Genomic DNA, 22514 nt, shown 5'->3' with positions numbered 1-22514 from the left:
ACAAAACAAAAAATAAATATTTTTAATAGACTAGGCTCACATTATGAGGAGTATGTCGGATAGAATTCTAGATATAAGCACTGCTGACACATCTCTTTTACATCATATAACCAATGTGCCTGATGGATTTTTAGATTTGTCCAGATTCCTTTCATGCAACATTAGCTTGGACTTGATTAGTTTATTTCTGGATATATAAAATTACAGCAATCATACAAAATTTAAATATATAAATGCTTCTTACATCTTTTGAGAAAAACAATTCTTCAAAATTATTAAGCTTATATATTGTGGATTGTGGAAGTCTGTGTAGTTGTAAAGCTACAGTGTGACTTCTTTTATACTATAATAGTTTATAAGGGTGCATATATTATGCCTGTATATTAGTGATGACACAATTTCAAGGTATCTTTAAATATGTTATTATTTTTTATCCTTTTAACATCTGGATGTAGAATATTCACACAATGATTTGTATATAGGAAGTAAGTGGCAATTAAAGAATATCAATACAAAAAGGACAAACGTAAACCTATAATACTTCTAGAACAAAGCATAGAAGAAAATCTTTGTAACCTTGAGTTACATAAACATTTCTTACATAAAACCTGAAAAGCATAACCTACAAGAGAAAAATTAATGAACTGAACAGCAAAATTAAAAACTTGTACTCTGGGAAAGAAATTGGTAAGAGAGTGATAAAACACACCACATAGAAAGCATTTCCAAATCACATATGTGGCAAAGGACTTGGATCTTGAATATATAAGGAACTCTAAAACCTCCACCAGAAGAAAACAAATAATAACTCAGTAAGGAAAAATGGGCAAAAGACTTAAAACACACACTTCACAAAGAAGCTATAAGGATAACAAATAAGCACAAAAATAGATGCTCAACATATTTGGTCATTAAGAAAACGCAAATTAAAACCACAATAATAATAGCAACCACTACACACTTATTAAAACGGTAAAAATCAAAACAACTGAAAATACCAAGCATTGAAAATTGGAGAGCTTGTGTGTGGAAGTCTCATCATTGCTGGTGGGAACACAAAATGGTAATCTCTTTGGTGAACAGTTTGATAGTTTCTTAAATACAGATACTCTTGGACTTACGATGGTGGGCGGGGAGGGAAGGACAGGGGGGTTATGTCCCAATAAACCCATCATAAATTGAAAATACCTTAAGTGAAAATGCATTTAACACACCTAACCTGCTGAACATCATAGCTTAGCCTAGCCTACCTTACACATGCTCAGAACACTTACATTAGCCTACAGTTGGGCAAAATCATCTCAGTACTGCCCAGCATCACGAGAGTATCACAGGGCATATGGCTAGCCCAGGAAATGTTCAAAATTCAAACTCCGAAATATGGTTTCTACTGAATACATATAGCTTTTCCACCATTGTAAAGTCAAAGAATCATTAAACTGAACTGTAGTAAATCCAGGACTTTCTGCAGTTAACCACATACTTAACTAATGACACAGCCATCATATACCTAGATATTACTACAGAGAAATGAGAAACTATGTTCACATAAAAATCTGTATGTAAATATTTATAGCAGCTTTATATATAATCATCAAAATCTAGAAACAACCCTACCTAATGTTCATCAATAGAGAAAAGGATAAACAAATTTACACTAATACAACCAATACTTCTCATCAATACAAAGAACAATCTTCTAATATTCAAAAATGACATTGGATATGAATCTCAAAAAATACTGAGTGAAAAAAGTCAGATGCAAAATTGTAGATAATGTAGTTTTTCATTTATGTGAAGTTCAAGAATAGACAAAAATGATCTATGGTGATAAATATAAAAATAGTGGCTGCCGGAGGCAGGGGTTGGGGGTAATTGATTTGAAAGGAGCATAAAGGTGATAGATGTGTTCTGCATCTTGATCTGGGTTATGATTACACAGGCATATGTTTGTCAAAATCCATTGAGCTGTACACTTAAAATCTGTGCACTTTACTGTTTATAATTTATATTCAATAAAGTACCAGTAGCTTTTTTTAAAGGCATTAATTAATATATGTATTTTATATTAATATTATCTTGTCATTTATTTTTTTAAAATATTACTTCCTTAAACCAAACCAAGTTTTAGCTATTTATTTTCTTTACCTGAAAGATGTTGTTCCATTCTCTTTTAGTTTATTTTTCTGAATAGGAGATCCTTGAAGTGACAGAATTTTATTTCCTGGCAGCGTAATCTGCTTGAGAATGGAAGCTATAAAAACAAAAGAAAAACGTAGGATTTAAAAAAAAAAAAAAAAGTAATCACGTGACATTAGGAATAATTCAGGACAACAGCTTTAAATATATGCAGAATAATCAAAAAGAATTTCAAACTGTCCTAGAACTATTTAAATTCAAATATGACAATGAATTTATTCCCTACACAAGAAATCATCTACTAAAATCAAGACCTCCAGTCTTCAAATTGCCTACAGAATCATCAACATCATAAAAATATTATACAGAAAAGGTGGCAAAAACATGTTAATAACGTATCATTTATATTGGTAGCTTGTAAAAATACATAAAACTTCTAGATTTTATGTGTAAGATTAATTTCCAAACTTAGAGAAAGAAGTACACTTTAAATAGAAACAAGGCTATAGCAAATTTTGTAAGTTAAAAAGTACTTATTTACTATTGGATTATTTTATCTAATTACAATACCATGAGTAGTGGCTTCTTTTATTCTAAATCAACATATACTCCTAAAAAGTGGCTATGAATGTATGTAAAGAATGTAATTAAAAAAATAAGTGTAAACAGGAAAAAAAAAAAAGAGAGAGAATGTAATATAGTTATCTTTCAGTTTTCTCTCATAGGTCCCAACATAAAAGACCAAATCTCTCTTAATATAATAATAAAAAAAGTACAAAACTCCATCGTGTTTCAAACCCAGTGTGATGAGGCGGGGGTGGGTCAGAGTCTACCTGGAGGAAACTGACTGGTAGGTATTGCAGTGCTCACTGGTATCTTCTGTCCAGATTTCTGAATGGTCAGCGCTGAGGAATGAGACAGCGTAGTCACTTGTTTTCCAATGCCTCCTGAAGGCTTCTGGACTACCTGAAGCAATGAGAACTATCATTATAGTCATTCAACCAAACTTGCTTTAGGAAAAGAACAAACTTTCAGTTGTCACAATAGAACAAACAACTGTGGTCATCTAACTGTAAATATACCTTCATCTTAGCTTAAGAAAAGCCTACTTAAAATTTAAATTTGTATGTAACAAAATTATCTTATTCAAAAGCAAAAAACATGACTATCACACACGTTATTTTTTAGAGTGGAATTCAAATTTACATCACATACTGCCCAATTTAAACCTTCATATGCACCCTATTTTCATTTGTTTAACTTGCAGAAATTTTCAAACATATACAAAAGTAGAAGAAACAATAAAAAGATACATGGTACCATTATTACCCAGCTTGAACAATGATCAATTTTTGACCAATCTTGTTTCTTCTATATGCCTACTCACTTCCCCACCACTTTCAACTATTTTAAAGCAAATCCCAGACACATCTTTTTGTCTATAAATATATCTCCAAAAGATAAGGCCTTTTAGTGGGCAGTTTTTAAAAAGTATCTGGCAAATGACAATGTTGAAGGCATTCCCCAAGGTAACAAGTTCAAGAAATCCAGAGAGTGAGGGTTGGGGAAAAAGGAAGAGAAATTAAGGTAATAGGAGGGCCTTATTTTTAGCTTCAAAGAAGGAAAAACAATAGCAGAGCTTCACTTTTTTCACTTCAAAGAAGAAAAACAGTCACCATGTATTTGAGCCAGCCACTGACAGTGAAATATTTATTAATGTTAAGTCCTTAAACCCATATATGGCTAATATAAACAAGCAGGAGACAGACTTCTGAACAGAATTTTGGGAGTACAATTTATTCTATACTTTAATTTTTTGTAAATAACATTTAAAATCGAGTGTATATCACTAAACAAAATTAGCTCACAAGAAACTCAAAATGCCCCGATAAATAATCCTATAGGAACTAATGCCCCTAGAGAAGAAACACAAGTTGGAATAAGTCCATTGCAATAATTCTATGAGAACAGACTCTAGAAAGACAGAAAGAACTCTTGAAAGCGAAGATGTATTTCAATAAGTAGAGGTCATACTTATGTATTATCAGATTTAAATTCTACAACGTGATATATATATACATTCAGAGTCTCATTTATGCATTCAGAAAAGAAACTCAACAAAAACACTCCTGACAACACAGGCTTATTTCCTTATTGTTTACATTTTATTCCTTGATATCCTTTACTAGGTATTCTTTTCAGTATTTTTATTATGAAAGATAGTAATAAAATATTATTAGAAATTAGATTATGAGTTAGTCTTAATACCATTTTTGATGGGTACTCAAATACATAACAGCCAGTGGCCTGCTCCTCAGGTGAAAAGGGGGGCAGGACTCCACGCCCCTGGGACTAGGACAGGAGGGGTGTGTGTGTGTGTGTGTGTGTGTGTGTGTATGGTTATATACATATATGTATACATATGTGAATGATATGGCATATTTACACATATCACAAAGTTTTGTGCTGGGATCAACAATCTTGAATCTCCATCATTGCTCATCTTAATGACTATAAGACTTGGGGCAGCACATATGCAGCATATTCCTGCACACTTGCCAAACAAAATAAAATATGAGTGAAAAAGTATAATTCATTAGTGTTCTTTCAGAGTAAGTAATACTTAAAACCACAGTATTAGGCATCTTATAGAGACTGAAATTATCTTAGAGGAATGGAAATTGGCCCAAAAAAGGGATATTTACTTCTACTTGGCAAACAAAAGAGGTATTTTTTTTAAAACTTAAGTCCTCTATTTACTTTCCCTCCAAAAAACCACTAGAAAAGAAGACTAGGAAATAGTACGTACCTTACCTTTTTCTCTTGACATATCAAATTCTTATGTTTTATTTGGATTTAACATAAATTAATGTTCTAGTCATTTACAGAAAATACAGATCTAGAGCCACAAAATATTTCTTACATAAAGAATGTAAAGAATTCTTTATAGGTATGTTTTACATGAATTATGACTTTACATAACTATGATCTAGGATATCTGACATGGAACTTAAATTCCGTAAGGAAAGGAAGCAAAGAAACACAAGTATGGATTAAACAAATAGTCTATATAATACTCGGTCTTATATTAATTTTTGCTCCAAAAGACACATTAGAGTTGATTGCCTGGCTAGGTCTTACTTTCTGGGAGACACGGTAGAATCAAGGGTAATTATCTCCTCTAATTTCCATATAAACTTCAATGTGTGATTACCAGCAGGCACTACCCAAGGCTGTTCTAGAAAACAGAGGGCCCTAACTAAACAAAAACTGTAGCATAAAATCAGAAAATACCTGTTGGTTGCCAGCTATTTCTCAGGAGCAGCCAATGTGTTCCTTATCTTCTGGGACAATGGCATACTCTACTAAATGCCAGCTCTTCAATATGTCCACATCCAGCCTCAGAATATCTCTTAACACAGAGCTCAAGTAAAATCCTACAGTGGCAGGTGAAATTTATTTGCCATGCCCAATCTAGATTACAATTTGACTTTGGTAAAACTCAGAATATGCTGTTTCTTTCATTTAAAGAGCCTTCCAAATACTTTAAAAAATTTCCTCAAATGAATTTTTAATTACATTACCAGCTTTTATAGGAATCAGTAAATGTTGCTTTAAATGGAAAAACCTATAAATTTCTGTTAAAAAATTTTTAATGTGCTTACTGTCTGATTTGATTTATATGAAGTTCTAGAACAAGCAAAACTAATCTGTGGGAGAAAATGATCAGAAGAGTCGTTACTTCTGCAGGGATGGGAGTAGGGACTGACTGGGAAGGGACACGGAATTTCAAGGTAATAGCAACATTCTACATCTTGGTAGGTGGTTTGACTTATTCAGAAGTATTCACTGTCAAAATTTATCCAATGATACATTTAAAATTTGTGTATGTCATTGTATGTAAATTTCAGCTAAAAACAAAAAAATAATGAACTGTAGCTAATAATGTGCATGTTTAATTATTCAGGAAGGAGTCTTTGCAATGCATCAAAAAATTACGATTGATAGCTGGATAAATACATGATAAATCAAGTATACTAACTGTAAACAGAATCTAGGTGGTTGCTATACGAGTGTTCACTCTAAACTTTGTTATGTTTGAAAATTTTCATAATAAAGTATTTTCTTGAATAATTCAAAACTAAGACATATATATATGACATATACATATTATCTCCAAATAGTCTATTTTCTATAAATTCTAATGAACCCTTACCAAACTAAAAAAGTACATATATTCCTCAAGTAAATTTAAATGAACTAGCATTAAACTATAATAGTAAAACTATTACTATATAAAACTCTGATTAAATTATGGCCCATGAAGAATTTTCCATGTAATCCCTAACTACATATGGTAAATAAAGGGTAGGCTTTTCTTGAATTCAATCTCTTTCTTCACCAAACCTTTCGTTAGTCCTATTTAAGAGATTAAAATCAACAATTGAATTCTATCCCTCCTCTCAGTTTTAACAGAATACAAAAAAAAAGAAAAAAGACAAACTGCTCAAGTCTGGATCCTAATAGGTTATTCCAATATCAAACTGAGAGCCAGTAAAACAACCAATGATCCTTGTTTTTCTTCATACTCAATTTTTATTTCCACTTATCTAACAAAAATACTGGCCACCAGCATAATCAGAGACTAAAATTTACACCTTGAAAATACTTCTCTCTATCCAGTGCAAACTGAAGTCAGAGATAATTAATGAGTAAAGTCTCACAGAGTACTTCAGATAAAAACATATTTGTTGAAAATTCTTTAATGGTTACCCATACTTCAAAATAATTAGGTACAAGAAAAAAAATATGATGCAACAACAAAAACTTTTTTCTAATATTTTTGGTCGATTTATTTTAGGGGATCAGTTTTACTTCAATATAATGAAATGGAAAATTGCCATGTTAATAATGCTCTAATAATTAGTATTTGTTTTTGTCTTATACCCACAAAACAGTAATATTTTGAGAATGATTGCTGAACACACTTGGCTACTTATTTATCAAATGTCTACAATTCTATTAAAGAAGAAAAGTGAGTAATAGAGTCACTTGGGGGGAAAATATATGTACATATACATATATATGTAAATATATACATATATTTACATATATATTTGAAATAAGGAAATATCTATGACAATATTAAAACTCCCTGCCCTAATTCCAAGTATAAATTATTCTTAAAAATATTCAAGTGATAGATATATAAATACAAGATTATTAAGAGTAATAATATTCAATGTACTCTCTAAAATGGTCAGCCTTTTATCCAAAAACAAAGACCAAGAATTTTGAATTAACATTTTCATTCACGAATTTTATTCACATATTATGGGTTTCAGAAGCTTATTGTTTAATTTTTATGTGGTAAATTAGTTATTAAAATTTACCAAAATTTAATTTAAAAGTGATCAAATTAAAATTTAGCCTTTCCTAAATTAAATTAGTTTTGCTAATTAAGTTTAATTTTAATTAAGATGATAGTCTTTAAATTAAATTTAGCTTTTGCTCAATTATGAGGAAAAGGTTTGTTTACAAATATTCTAAGAAAACTTTTAAGCACTGATACTCCCGAAAACTTCTACTTATTATCACCAGTAGACTATACTATTCCTTCATTTTCTTTCCTTAACTTTCAAACAAAAGTAAAAACGTTAAGCTCCACATTTTGTTGGAGTGTATAAAATCAAGTAACAACACCTACACCAGAATTGATAGATAACCAATAAGATTCACCATGTATAAGAACTAGATTCTTAGATGAAATCCCAAGAACTACTGATTAGGTCCATAGTTCAACATTTTAGGAACAAAATATACAAACACTGAACTATCAGTACAAACTAAAAAATGTATATCTGAAAAAACTGTTAGCAATTTTCTAGTTAATTTACTTGATGAGAGCTTTAGCAGATCCCCAGAGAATAACATACACTAATCAATGATGACATGCAGTGATAAATCTAAATTAAGTGGAGAGGGTCTCTTTAATCTGGAATAAAAATGTATAATTTCATAAAATAATAATTGTACAAAACCTAAACCCTGAAATAGGATCCTTATAATTTCAAAGTGTGATATTTAAAACATCTCATCCAAAAGGCAGGAAACCTATATAATTCTTCATAAAAACTAGCACCAACTAGAATAAAGTATTAAGAGGGAATTTTTACATCAATTATTAAAGGACATAACTTTCATGATCAATTATTAAAGGAAATAAATTACACAAAATTTAAATCTTACATTAAACAAGACTGTCATACTTGTATTCTTCAGACCATTTGTGGAGACTGAATCCTGAGCTGAAGACACCACAGATTTGATCCAGTGTGGCAATTTCCATATTTTAAATAATTATTTTCCATAATTCTCCTAAGGTGCATTGAATACTTTATGTTTCTAGCACCCTGAGTATTTTCCTGCTCACTTAGATGTAGGATTACATTGGACTATGGTTTATGATGGACTCACTGATGATGTTCTTAAATTGCTGAAGAAATATTAATTCAAATTTGAGTAATATTCATTTTCTAAATTAGTTGATTTGATAGAATGTCCTAGTTCAATCCTGTGTGTGTCATTACCATACAGAATAGCTTATGTTGTTTTGTGCCCCAGGTAAAAATCTGTTGTAAAACAGATTACAATGCATCTTCAAGTGTCTGGCTGCTCTGGTTTTTGCCATTTTAAATAGGAAAGTATTAATACTGACAATAAATTTGTTGACTAAAATTGAAATAAAGGTCAAACAAGAAAGCAGAGTGCACAAGTAAAATGAAATTATTCTCTATTCTTTTAAGAATGAAAGAAGTTAAAAAAATCCCTAAACCTTAACCATTTGATTTTGTTACATTTTTTTCTTGACCAAAATTGTTTCTCATGTATAACAAGTCAAACCTACAAAATGTAAATGCTGGAGAGTCAATGTCAAGATATTAGAACCAGGTAGTTTTCTGTTTCAGGATACTCCAGAAACCTGTAAGTTCTTGCCATGAGCACCGTAACTTAAACGGCAAGGCACTGGGTTCTGGTCGGAAATTCATTACTTCCTGAGTACCACTGGATAACTCACTTAAAATTTCCAGACTCACAGTTTTCTCCCTGCATTTTCAGCTTCACAAAATTATTTTAAAATCCACAGTACATACATAACATGCTTTTAAACCTCTATGTAGCTATAAAGCATTATTTCACTTCAGGGACCAATAGGCTATAGATGTTCAATAAAGATTAACACTGATTCAACAATCATCTATGACCCAGAAAAAGAATTTCGATTCTGTTCAGTGCTACCAAAAAGAGGCCTTTCCGTGGGGCAATTACTCTGTTCCAGTGGTTTCCAAACCCGGCTGCTCAAACTGATGTTTAAGAATCACTGCTTCTAAAAAGGTTTCATCTCTGAGATTAAATTCAGACACCTAAGAGAAAGTCTGCAAGGCAGATACATTTCTCCATTTGAAAATCAGACCCAAAGTAGGAAGGGATGAAAAAAGGTTAGCACCCAGGAAATGATTATTACTTCCTACCTACCAAAAAGTTTGACGACTGTTTAAATCGATCTTTCCCCTTCCATTCTGCTCCCAAAGCTGCCCTCTGCCTCAAAGACAATCATCCACCAACGCTAACCTCTTCTCCTGATCACACAAACAAGGCTGGGAAGTTAAGTTAGATTTTATTATTCCAAGAAGAATAAATTAAAACAAAGAGATTCAAAACACAGCCTTTAACACAAAGATTTACAAAAGAGAGCAAGGGCAATCACCAAAAATCAAAAGAACAGGTAGCTCTGTTATAGTATAAGATAGAGAAGAACTACACGAAAAAAATCGTGATTTTTAATTAACGCACCATGTACTATCTCATGCAGGTTAACAATACTTTCACAGTCTTCTGACAAAATTTGTCTTGAATGAAAAATAAAGTCAAATGTTCTAAACACTAATCAGTAAACAGCTAAGATTTCTTTCTCCCAAGCACCTCCCAACCTACCAAATTTAGGAAACACATCAACTCCCTTCACTATCTTCCTGTCACCTCAGCATATTGTTTTTAAAGAAATCTTACCATAATATCACCTATGTAATAACCCTACCAAAAATATTTCACCGGAATCTAACCTTGAAACAATCAGAGAAAACAAAATAAAGAACATTCTGCAAAACAACTAGCCTGGGCACTTAACATATAACATAATGAGCAACCACAAAAGGCTAGGGGGCTGTTCTAGATTAAAGGAGCCTAAAGAGAAATGACAAGTAAATGTAATATGCAATCCTTTATTAGAAACATCAGAAAAAAAATAGTTATAAAGGACATTGTTAGGAAAACTGGGGAATTACATATTGTACCAATATTAACTTCCCCTGTGGGATAAGTATGTTGTGGTTACATTAAAAAAATAATAATAATCCTTTTCCCTAAGAGATACACAGTATGTAACAGTGCAATGTCACGATTTCTGCAACCAACTCTCAAATGGGTCAGGAAAAAATTCTGTGTTTGTATATGTGAATACAGAGAGGGAGAGACCAGTTAACGACCGGTCAAACTTGGTCAAGGGTACACAAGGGCTTGTTTTACTAGTCTTGCCAGTTTTCTGAATGTTTCAAATTTTAAAAATAAGAAGTTGAAGAAGAAATAAAATGTTACTCACTAGTTGTTTGACTTTAACTGCCTGTGGAATACCAGCTGGTTGTGAAAGAATGGGGCCCGGCTGTGTAAGTTTGATTTGGACTGGAGTGCCAATGACAGGCTTATCAGATGTGGTCCCAGCAGAAGTAACAACAGGTTTCACAGACGGAACACAAATAGCTGCTGCTGAAGTTTCTCCAAAAGTTACCGATGGAAGGGCCAGTGTCACTGCTGCCCCAGAGACAACTGGTTTTTCAGGTTGAAGTGAGACTGCTGTAACTGTATTTTGTATGGATGACACAAGCGGTTTTGGAGTCTGAAGCAAAACAGTTCCAGTTGTTGTTCCTCCTGGTACAGCGGCAGGACCCACAGAATGAAGTGTCACAACTCCAGTTTTTGCTCCCCCTGGACCAGCAAGCGGATTCAGAGTTTGCACTGACACAGGTCTGGGTGTTGTTGCTCCGGAAACAAGGATGGGCTTTTCAGACTGGACTGAGGAAACTGTGGGTGTCACCACAGAAGTTGTTACTGGTGTGGTACAGGTAGTAGTAATGACTACTTCGCTAGAAGTCTGCTGAACACACTGCTGAATAAAACTCTGGGAGTTAGGCATGAGTTGTCGTAAGGCACTCACACTTTTCTAGAAGTGGGAGGAAAAACAAAACCACTGATAACTAAACAAATTAGCTACTAGTAAGAAAGAACTACTTTGTACTTCATATCTTTACAACATAAAATAATTCTAAAGTATATCAAATGTTTCAGTTGAGGAAATCTAGTATCACATTATTTGTATCCTGTCAATAGCCAAGATATAATCAACTTAAAGCCCAAAGTGCTTTACTTTTTCAATATGAAATTATTATGTCTCGGTATTAAACTTATTTTGCATACCTAAAATCAGTTTGTTAAAATATAACACTGTTTCATACTGTATGTATGCATCTAACCCCATAATAGATTACTAACAACTTCAGTATCTATAAATTTGTTTATACAACAGCAGACCAAAACAAAGCTTTTTAAAAATAACTTTCAAACTTTTGATAGAAATAGTCTTCACATCAAAATAAAGCTAATACAAACAAGGTCAATTTTCTTTTTTAATTTTTCATAATTTATTTATATTTATACATGCATAATAAATACAACATATTTAATAAAACCTAAAATTCAAAGCAACTAATTCTTTGTTAAACTAAGTAACTCTTCCTTAAAAACTAGATAAGCATTCTTTTCCTAATAAAGTGATGTCTAAATGTAAATATTGACAGGAGGCCTATTATTCATTTTATAATAAGAGGAAGATACTACTTAACCTGTAAAATTTATCTAAACACAATTATCTTATTTTTTGTTATTATATGTTTTCTTTTCTTTATTAAATTTATTGGGGTGACAATAGTTAGTAAAGTTACATAGGTTTCAAGCATACATTTCTAGAATACATCATCTATGAGGTATGATCAAAAACTATGGTAATATTTAAATAAAAAAAGATTATTACAGTAAAAGACACATTGCCATTAATCCCCCTCAAAATATTCCCCCTCGCTTCGAACATACTCATCCCATCGTTCTCACCACTTTCAGAAGCAGTTCTGTAAGTCCTCTTTCATGAGTGTCTTTCGTTGCACTGTCACAGCTGCCTCGATATCTTTCACGATCATTTTGACTTTGGAGAAGAGCCAGAAGTCATGTGGTGCCAGATCTGGTGAATAAAGTGAATGAGGACACAGCGTAATGTTTTTATTTGACAGAAATTGCCATACCAGAAGCGATGTGTGACCTGGAACCTTTCAGTTGTGGTCACAAAATACAGTGAATGCTGCTGCTGAGTGCCATCCAATGGAACGGCAGGGATCTTTAATATGGGAAGAAGCAGCACTTCGAACCTTAGTAACATTGTGTAACAAATTTCAACTCGTTTGTTGCAGTCAGTCAGGTGTGAGCTATGATTGAGAGGTGTTTTTTAAAGTGTGCTATAAATCATGGACCATGAACAACGTATTAGCATAAAATAGGCAAAAGGTTTAATCTTCCATCATGACAATGCTCCATGTCACAGTTGCTTCTGGTACAGCAATTTCTGTCAAATAAAAACATTACGGTGTATCCTTAATCAACTTATTCACCAGATCTGGCACCATGCGACTTCTGGCTCTTCCCCAAAGTCAAAAATGATTCAGGACATCAAGGCAGCCACAACTGCGCAACTAAAGACACTCATGAAAGAGGACTTCCAGAACTGCTTCAGAAAGTGGCAAGAACAATGGAATAAGTGTGTTCGAAGCGAGGGGGAATATTTTGAGGGGGATTAATGGCAAAGTGACTTTTACTGCAACAAATTTATAAAAGTATCTAGCAAATACCTTTTCTGCAATAATTTGTTTTTAATTTAAACATTCACCATATCGTTTGATCACACCTCATATATATCACATTGTGTGGTCACCATCCAGAGTTGTTCTCCTTCCATCACCATATATTTGACCCCCTTTACTGTCTTCTATCCTCCCCCTTCCCTTTATCTTCTGTTGACCACTAAAATGTTGTCTGTGTCTATGAATTTTTGTTTGTTTGTCTAAAACATGGTCAATTTTCTTAATTAAGCTAAAACACTTTCTGGGTGGATTTTAAGTTAGTATTTAATTTTTGTATCCTGCTGAAAGAGTTAGAGACTTCAAACTAAAAAGTAGAAGGTTCTGCCTTTTCATCCCTGGGGTTTTGTTTGTATTTTGAGTTAAGAAAAAATGATGGAAAAGTAGGTAGACAGATTATCTTTTTGTGAGTTCATGGGCTATTTTGAAAGATTTTTTTGTTCTGACACTTATTCAGTCAGTCCACCTTTATGTAAGAGGCAAATGAGAACTACTGTTCCTCTTCCTTTCTTTTTCTTTTTTTAATTAAAAGAGATTGATAAAATTCTTATACGAAAAGGTCTTCAAATAGATATAAATATAATTACAAAGGAAAATAAGAATGTCTCTAAGAATCTTTTTCCAGACTTTAAAAATGATAGCAAATAAACTGCTTTGGAAATACATGACAAATGAAGTGATTTGATTAAATTTAAGCTAGAGATCTAAGATGAGAGAGTCCTGAGAAAAACACAATTGGAAAGAAATGTTGAAGTAATAAGATTTAAAGAGGCAACATTAAAAAAACGTAAGTCTAAATTACCTCATGGTCACCTGGCCAAAGTTAAGCTTAAAGGTGAAATCCCTGATCCCTATGCAACATCCAATCCCCAAAAGTTCTCAAGAATGAGAAAAAGAAATTCTCAAGAAAATCGCATAAGACTTAATAGGTCCTTAGAAAACAGATACAAAGTGCAAATACTTCACGGTAATATTTAATAACTTAAAGGTAATGTTATCTACAAAGTAAAATCAGATAGGCTGGACCTGTGAGTTTGATCAAAAGTCCATCAACTGAAACAGTTTTCTCATCTCCAAAAATGGAAAATATTATCTAGTACCTATCCTCAAAAGATTGATATGAAAATTAAGTGCAAACAATACAAATTAAAAGTATCGAGCAAAGAATCAGACACATAGTAGGTGCTTACTAATTTCCCTCCTTCTTCCCCATGTTGTCTCCAGTAAGTATGAAATAAACTCAAGAGTTGTCAGTGTAATGTAGAGCACCTATGGCTCACAGAACTTTTGCACTGAAAGGGACCCAAGGAAGAATTGCCTCAAACTTCTCCATCAAGAGGGTCATCTGAGAACAGGGCACCAGTCATTTGATGTTAGGTATTACGCTGGCCCTTCAACCTTCCCTTTCCCAGACTAAGTCTTCTCTGGCTAAAACAGTCTCAGTTTCTTCAACCACACTTAATATCCCACGATTGGCACCCTCCTAATCAACGTGGTCAACCTCCTACAGAGAGTTTCCACTATTTTAATATTCTTTGAAAATGTGGTGCCCTGTCTCCCTTCCCACTCTTCTTTCATGAGGCAACCAAAAGGAGTCTTCCACTATGAACCCTCTTTCATCTCCCCTACACAATTAAGGCAAATTTTTCTAAAGGTAACTCCTCATTCCATTATTTTAAAATTTATAGTATGAGTCTTTGGTTCACTATAGTATAGTCCCAGATCTTTAATGACTATAAATTTCAAGTCAATTCCTTTCCAGTGTCCGAGTATCCAAATACATATATATATTTTAGTCGGCCAAACCAAGCTTTTGTTATTAAAGTCATTGTTCTCCATCAAAATTCTATTTAATTAAATAAATCTCAAAGAATATGCCTACTAATAATATAAATTAAATTTTTTAAATAATAGCCTTTCCACTAAATTTGACACTATGTGGTTTATTATTTCTAAGGGAATACGTCATTAGGACAAAGAAGGCCTTATTTTAAAAATTTGTTATGAATCTTTGCATACATCTTATGTTAAAAATCTTTGCATACACAAGCATTAAAAAATATAATCAAGTTATATTCATAAATGAGATGTTACTTCTGTTTTCCCAATGTGTTACAATCAAAAGAACATGGACTAGCAATGTGATTTACAGATTATAAGGACACTGAGAGGTTTCTCCTACATTGTTAGTTATCTTCACATTAAATTGCTATCATGTTGAAATATTCAGGTTTTAAATTATTTTCAAGTAATCTAATCCAAAGAATTTCTTGAAAGTAACACATAACTCTACCTTAAGAAAAGGAACTAGGTGAGGCTGTGGTGAAGACTTGAGTTCAACATACAGTTGTCTAGTAAATTCTTCTGCTTCGATTTTTGCATCCTGAAGATGGGAAAAACAAAAACACTTTTAGGTCTACAAATACCTTAAGAGAAACAATGTATAATTCATGATTGTAGACATAACAAGCTTTGCACAGTGGGGGCATTTTTTTTATGTCACTTGTGAATGAATAAGCATAAACAACAGAGATGTTTGTTCATACAGAACACAATGAAGGGATGATTTTTTTTAAGATTCCAGTAAGCAAAGTAAGTAGCGCGAACACCCTGAATGAGGATATTACAGTCTGTTAAGAACAATTAAGTTGAAGACATAGGAATCCTAAATTTCTTAAGGTAGAGAACAGGAAGTTATTTGGTTTGGGAGCCTTGGTTTTTTTTTTGTTTGTTTTGCTTTTTTCACTTTAAAATTAGCTTAACCAAGGTAAGACTATATTTTTAGAATGCTATTGTAAGACCCTATGGTATACTATTTAGAATGTTATTGTAGGCCATAAGATAAACTACTTTTCTAAAGGACTTAAGAACCTTTCTATATTGCCCTACAATCTAAGCATTTAAGGGATCTATGAGGTCTACATTATTTTCACATTAATACTAAAAAATTTTTTTTTGCCTTTTTCCCTGTTCTGAGGTTTGTTCTGATGGTACAAAAGTAATAGTAAAGATGCTGTCAAGAAAGGTAATGGCAACAAATTGAAATAGTTGTTACCGTATATTACATCACTATGCACTTGTGGTAAAAAACAAAAATAGAGCCAGTTTCACTTTAAAATGTCCTAGTGAAGCAGTAAAAATTAATTTTACTAAATCTCAACCCTTCAGCAGACATCTTTTTAATATTGTCTATAACAAAACATGAACCACACATACAACATTTCTGCTGCAAATCAAATTAAGAAGCTCAAGGAAAAGCACTTTGTGATTGAGTTGCTAGCTGAACTAGCTTTTTTTTTTTTTCATTCACTGGTAAGAATGTCAAACCAACTGTGCTGATTCAGAAGACATGGATATTTGATAAGCATTTTCTCGAAAAGAAGAAGAAAAAAATAAGCTGTCACTGTAAGGAAAACACATCACATTCTTTGTACTTAGAAACTTTTTAATGTTTTCTTGGATACACGTTCCTTCCCATATCATTCCTCTTAATCTAGAGTATTCCATCTTAGAGAAACAAGTCACCAGATCTCCTTTCAAAACTAACATACCTTGAAAATGAAAGACCAAAAGCTCAATGTTTACTTAAAAAAAGCTCAAAAGATAAAAACTTATTTATATGACTTATAATTTTAAATATCTAAAAGTTTTCCCAAATAGAAAACTATTTCAAATGTGCTCTATTGCTAATAAATTATAGGAAGCGCAAAAAAAAAGTAGTAAAGAAGGTATTTTAATATTTTTAAACTATGCTTGTTTTCCTGTATACTATTTGAAACACAGTTAACCCATGAACAATGCAGGGACAGTAGCACCAACCGCTGTGCAGTGGAAAATCTGCACATAACTTTTGATTCTTCAGTCAGAGCTCAGCATCCTTGGGTTCAACCCACCAAGGATCTAAGTGGACCTGCGCAGTTCAAATCTGTGTTGTTCAAGGGTCAACTGTATTGTCAATGTCTTCTGCTGGGGAAAAAGTAACCATTTTCATATGAAAATACACGAAAATTCTCATTAGATAGCCAGAGAAGTCTGTAGATTTTAGCAATTCAAAAATTCCAAAATTTTATTTGTCTGATACATCCTCAGCATAGTTCTTAAGCATATAATACGCAATATTTGCTAATTTCCACCTCATCCGCTTTGTGACATATCTCAATATTTTACCTGAAAGAAGATAGAAGAAATCAAGGATGTCTAATTTGGTAGCTAAAAGACACAGCATCATGGTACTTAAATAAACCTCAAAAGTCATCACGTTTATTCTTCTCATCTCATAGAGAAGGAAACTGAGACCTAAGGAAGTTAATTCCACAGGTCCCAAAGTTTATTGTTTGGACATAGAAAACTCAATTTTATTATCTGTTCACAGTCTGACTTTCTGGTACTTACAATTCGAGTATCAACCTTTTATTTGACCAGTCAACCTTCTCTCCAAGGCTCTTTTTAGGCTAAGGGAAGCAGGACAGGCATATAGAAAGTAATATACTATAATAGATTTACTTGCCTAAGATTTATAATCATTACAAAGCTTTCAAGAAGCAAAAGCAAAGTTTATCAAAAAAATCATTTAAAATAAGCCTCACTTTAAAACATTTATTTCCCATTTAAAACATGCTCTACGAATTCTTACAGAGCTTGCAAGATTTCATAGTACTAATTACCAAAAGTTGTTCCACCAGTTTCTTCACATTCTGCCCCATTTCTGGGGACTGTGATCCACTACATGCTAGTTTTATTAACATTGCAAGGAAGTTCTTACATTTCTTCACATTTTCTAGCATCATCTAAATAAAGAAATATAAACAAACACAAACGTTAGCTAGAAAACAGAATCCAAGAAAATTTGTAAAGAGCTGCCTTTATGTAAGGTACTGGTGACAGCTTACCGGAGAAAGATTAGTCTGAGAAGTTACTGAGTTCTCTGCTTTGAGATTGGGCTCATCTGCGGGGGCGGGTGGTGCTCCCAAACTTGAAGGCTTCAGGGTAGTTACAGTATTCAACGGCTTCACAGAAGTAACTGTGACAACATTGGTTGGCACAGCCACAGGCTGAAATTAAAAGTACATATTTAAATATGTATTACTATGATACGTATGATAGTGGGTGCCTCATCTCACATTTACCAGATTACAACAGATCTTAAAATCTTTGCTTTTATGTTATGCTCTACCTAGTCTAAAGCAATGTAACACAGTTATAAAAGCTCTGGACTCTTGCAAATCTGGGTTTTTAGTCTCATCTACCTACCTACTAAGTGTTGGCTTTAGACAAGTTCCTTAATGCTGGTAACCCTCTGATTCCTATAAATAAAAAACAAAGACAGCAATGGTACCTACTATCCTAGGTTGTTTGTGAAATATAGTGCCAAGCACAAAAAATATTACTACTTCTCTAAAAAGGATTTGAAATAATAAGCCTCTATATGAAAATATAGCATTTCCTGCCTGTCATGTAATTTTCTTAAGCATAAAGCAGAGATTTACTGGTCATCTTATATTCAGATAAGCTGCTTTTATGTAGACTGTAAGAGTATGCACTATAAATATTACAAAAGTGACATCTCATTTTCAGACTGAAAAGAGTTTCAGTTGCTTCTTCCACCCTCTATTGAAATGAGGTGTGATTATAGCACCATCTGCAGGATAAAAAGTTTCATACAAGAAATCAAAAGTCAGTAATTTAGACAACCATATTGAGATAAATCAACAATCTTATTTTAAAGACAGACACTAAAAGTTAGAACATGAGTAAAGTTTGGAGGTGGGAGAGAGAACAATATTTGCAATTCACACAGTGCAATTCGCACTGCACCATTATTGTAATTTAAATGCTTGTGTTCTATAGGCATATAGCCCAAAAAGGTCAAGTTACTATCATCTTCAAGAAAATTGTCTTTCGTAATAGTCAAGATGGGTGACTCTGAATATACACCCAAATTTCCCACTTTAGGAAAACTGGAGTTTGTATTAGACAAGAATGTTTTAAGGGTAAAAATGGGAAAGAAATTAAACACACTGATTAATGATGAAGATTAGAACTAATGAAAAAATATCAAGCAAAAAAAGGTACAGTAAAAAATTGCACCTAAATTAGTATAATTTTATTAAGGCAACACTGAAAAAGATGTCTGCCTTCTATTCCTATCCTTAGTCCTGTTCTCCAAGGACAACTGCTGTGCAGTTTCCTCTGGGTCCTTTTGGAGATTTTCTAATAAACTTGTTTAGGTTTATGTACAGTAAATAAATACTCTTTCTTCAATGAGTCTATTTTATGTTCAGTCATTCACTCTTTGGGCCACTAATTTACAAAAGTGTAATCTGGAACTTTAGCTGGTATGATGACCTTTCAGTACCAGTGAGATGCATTCCTCAGGGGAGTTTTGCACCTCTCCCTTATGAAGCAAAAAAGACCCAATGAAATGTGAGTTCAGGAAAAGTGTCCTAAATACACTTTTCCTGAAATTTGTGAGCAGAGGGAGTACTTATGGCATTTCTACTTTCCTTGTCAATATTTAATTCTGTCTCCAGTACAAAATATGTCCTTCATAACCTTACTTTACCACATACGTGTATTTTCCATGCCAATTCCAACCTCTTAAAAGGCACGAAGGGGCACCTAAGCCCAGTTATCTACATAATCTCACTGCAGTAATGAAGGACTATCTTAAACTCAATTGGAACTCTGCCTCAGACTAGATATAGACCAGCCAATGGTACTTCCATGCTTTGCAAGACTGCACTGGCACTGACTAGGCATGTCTGGGAGACAGGAGAGAAAAGAGCTGGGACAGATGAGAAATAATCTGTGAAAATTAGTTATAGATAGAGCCAGTAAAATGAGTTGCATGCAAATTTAGCAGGCTAAATTGCATTTCAAGAAGGATCGTTTTCTATACCTGTTGGAAAGAGCAATCAGCTTCGGGTTTATTCATATGTAATTAGAAATACTAATTCCAAATGCAATCATTTGCACATTATATTCCAACCTAACAATGGGCCAGGCTATGTGTTCATCATCAAATACAACATAATGCTGAACAAAGATTTCAGACTAGTTCCTGTGTTATATTTACTAGACCAGACCATGTTTCAAGCCATTTAAAATAAATTTCAATACCTATTAATAGGAAAACACAAAATTTCTTAACACATTCATATTTGCCTTTATAGTCAAAATAGTCAAATACAAAGAGTTCTAGCTTTTCTCATTTCCAAGTTCTAGCTCTTTATTTCCAAGAAATGCCTAAAACTGAGATGTTTCACCCCTCAAAATGGACACAGATATTATTCATTAACTTTACTGCTTAATAATTTCTACTACTTTAGCCTACTACTGAGGAGGAGCCCAGCTAATATGCATCAACCTAAATTAGGAGGTTATAAAAAATCCATATGGAAATATCAACAGTAGACATATACATGAAAAAATAATCAAAGGAAAAGAACTAATCCAGATATACCATTTTAGAACAACTATAAGTACTAAATCTTTGAGAAACGGATCCAATGAAAAAACTGATATACTCAAAGTACTGCTGAAGTGATAAAAACCTTTCATAAAATAACAAAATTATATTGTAAACTCTTATTATAACTTCCTATTTTTCTAATGCCTCAGCTTCCCCATAAACAGGCTCTAAGCACCCCATCCAGGAGACCAGATGCACTGGTGTAATAAGGTTGATCACTGCTACAAGTTCCCCTTCCTGCCCTCCCAACTGTGACCTAGTGACATTCAAACATACAAATGAAATCCCCTTGCCCTTTTGCTTGTGTACTCCACACCAGCCCTCAAATAAGGTACTTGCCCGAGTCCTCACTCTCTGTCAGCTCCCCACCTGTTTGGCTGAGCCCCTCATGTGGCCCCCTGAATGGCATGCCATGCCTCCCTCTTCTAGGACCTGTGAGTCTCTTCCAGTTTCACACACCTCTGCATGGTATTATTCTGCATCTACATCTGATCTTCAAAGAACCCCATTCTAAAGAACATAATTGTTTCTTACAACACAATAGTAGATACCAGTAGGCGTAAGTTCATACCTTTTAGCCCAATAATCTCCTTAGTACTTATGTTAAAGGAAAAAAAAACTAGAGTTTGAGATAATCAGTTAAGAGGTCATCAAGAACTGTTTCCAGAGTCAGATAGAGACCTCAGCCCAAATCCCCCCTCGCTGCTCATTAGCAGAAATCATTCAAGTATCTTACTTAACCTTTCTAAATATTCCACATATTCATAACGGAGATAACACTTCCATATAGAGTAGTCACAAAGATGAAACAAGATGATAGACGTAGAGCACCTAAAAAGTGTCAAGCACATTAAATGCTCGATAAATGGTAGCCATTATTGGGGGGAAAACCCTATGTTTAATATCAGCTCACTGCTCACTATCTCCGTTAGACAAAAAGAACGGGAATAGTGTGGTTAAATAAATTTTGGAACACCAACAGAGGGTTTGCGTTATAGCATGGGATTTCATATAACATGCTCCACGGAGATGCATCCTCTATACAGCAAAGGAAGTGTGCCAGTGGTCCCATGACCATGGGATCTTCTGATTGTATCATATATGGCGTGCTCAGAAGCTACAGGCCTAACTCAAGTGTTAGAACAATCTACAGAAGGCACAGAAGAAGGACAAACTCAGAGGTGATATTCTATGAAGATGGAGTCCCATCCTCCATCCTCCAAGACTCAGTATAGTCACTGAGCCAAAAATTTCTACACGATACTTTCTCCCCAATGGGACAAATATATGAAGAACCAAGGAATCAAGGAGCAGCGGGATGAATGAAACCACATACCATCATTCCCAAAGGCCCACCAGGGGACTCTGTGCTTCCCATTTCTACTCAGAGGTGACACTTTCACCGAAGGACGTAGTAAGTCCCTATAAACTAGGCACCATGGCGGCCTCCTGAGCACTTCAGATTCCGTGCGTCCAGGGACGAGCAGGAAAAAGAAGAGTCATTATCATGACAGGTGTAACTGACCAGACATCTGGAACAGGTGGGGTTGCTATTACCCGACAGAGGCCGACGGGAGTATGTATGGTGATTCCAGGTGACTCACTTACGTGCCTCATGGTATTTCCTTGCCCGTTTGTGATGACAAATGGACAAGTACAGCAACTCCTGCTTCCAAAGAGCATGGTGACTAGGCCCTCATATCCCTCAGGGATGTAGGTGTGACCACGCTGTCAGTTAGGCTACCGTGACCAGCAGAGTTGGTAGTTGAGGGTGAGGGGAATCTGGAAGGCGTAATGGAGGAGCGAGACGATGAGTGGCAGTTGCAGCAGCGGGGATGAACTGCAGTTCATCCTACGACTTCCCTCTCCCTTCTTTCCCCGTTTAG

General features: G+C 33.9%; 1 protein-coding gene across 5 annotated transcripts in view; it reads right to left on the bottom strand.

Annotated features, from left to right (window-relative positions):
* TAF4B (TATA-box binding protein associated factor 4b) overlaps positions 1–22514 on the bottom strand; it is a 108745-nt gene that overhangs the window by 68558 nt on the left and 17673 nt on the right. For all 5 annotated transcript variants that reach the window (XR_004425712.1, XM_033135580.1, XM_033135579.1 and 2 more), the window contains 6 exons: positions 18047–18208; positions 17822–17944; positions 15451–15540; positions 10799–11416; positions 2973–3105; positions 2149–2254 (listed from right to left, as the gene is read on the bottom strand). Coding sequence is in view for 4 of the 5 variants with exons in the window: in XM_033135580.1 (XP_032991471.1) it covers positions 2149–2254; positions 2973–3105; positions 10799–11416; positions 15451–15540; positions 17822–17944; positions 18047–18208 (1232 nt within the window). In the remaining variant the exon portion in view is untranslated. The remainder of the gene's footprint in view (positions 1–2148; positions 2255–2972; positions 3106–10798; positions 11417–15450; positions 15541–17821; positions 17945–18046; positions 18209–22514) is intronic.

This window comes from Rhinolophus ferrumequinum, chromosome 19 (genome assembly GCF_004115265.2).
Source record: "Rhinolophus ferrumequinum isolate MPI-CBG mRhiFer1 chromosome 19, mRhiFer1_v1.p, whole genome shotgun sequence".
Lineage (NCBI taxonomy): Eukaryota > Metazoa > Chordata > Mammalia > Chiroptera > Rhinolophidae > Rhinolophus > Rhinolophus ferrumequinum.
Note: the sequence above shows the minus strand (reverse complement) of the source record. Positions and strands in the feature narration are given on the sequence as shown.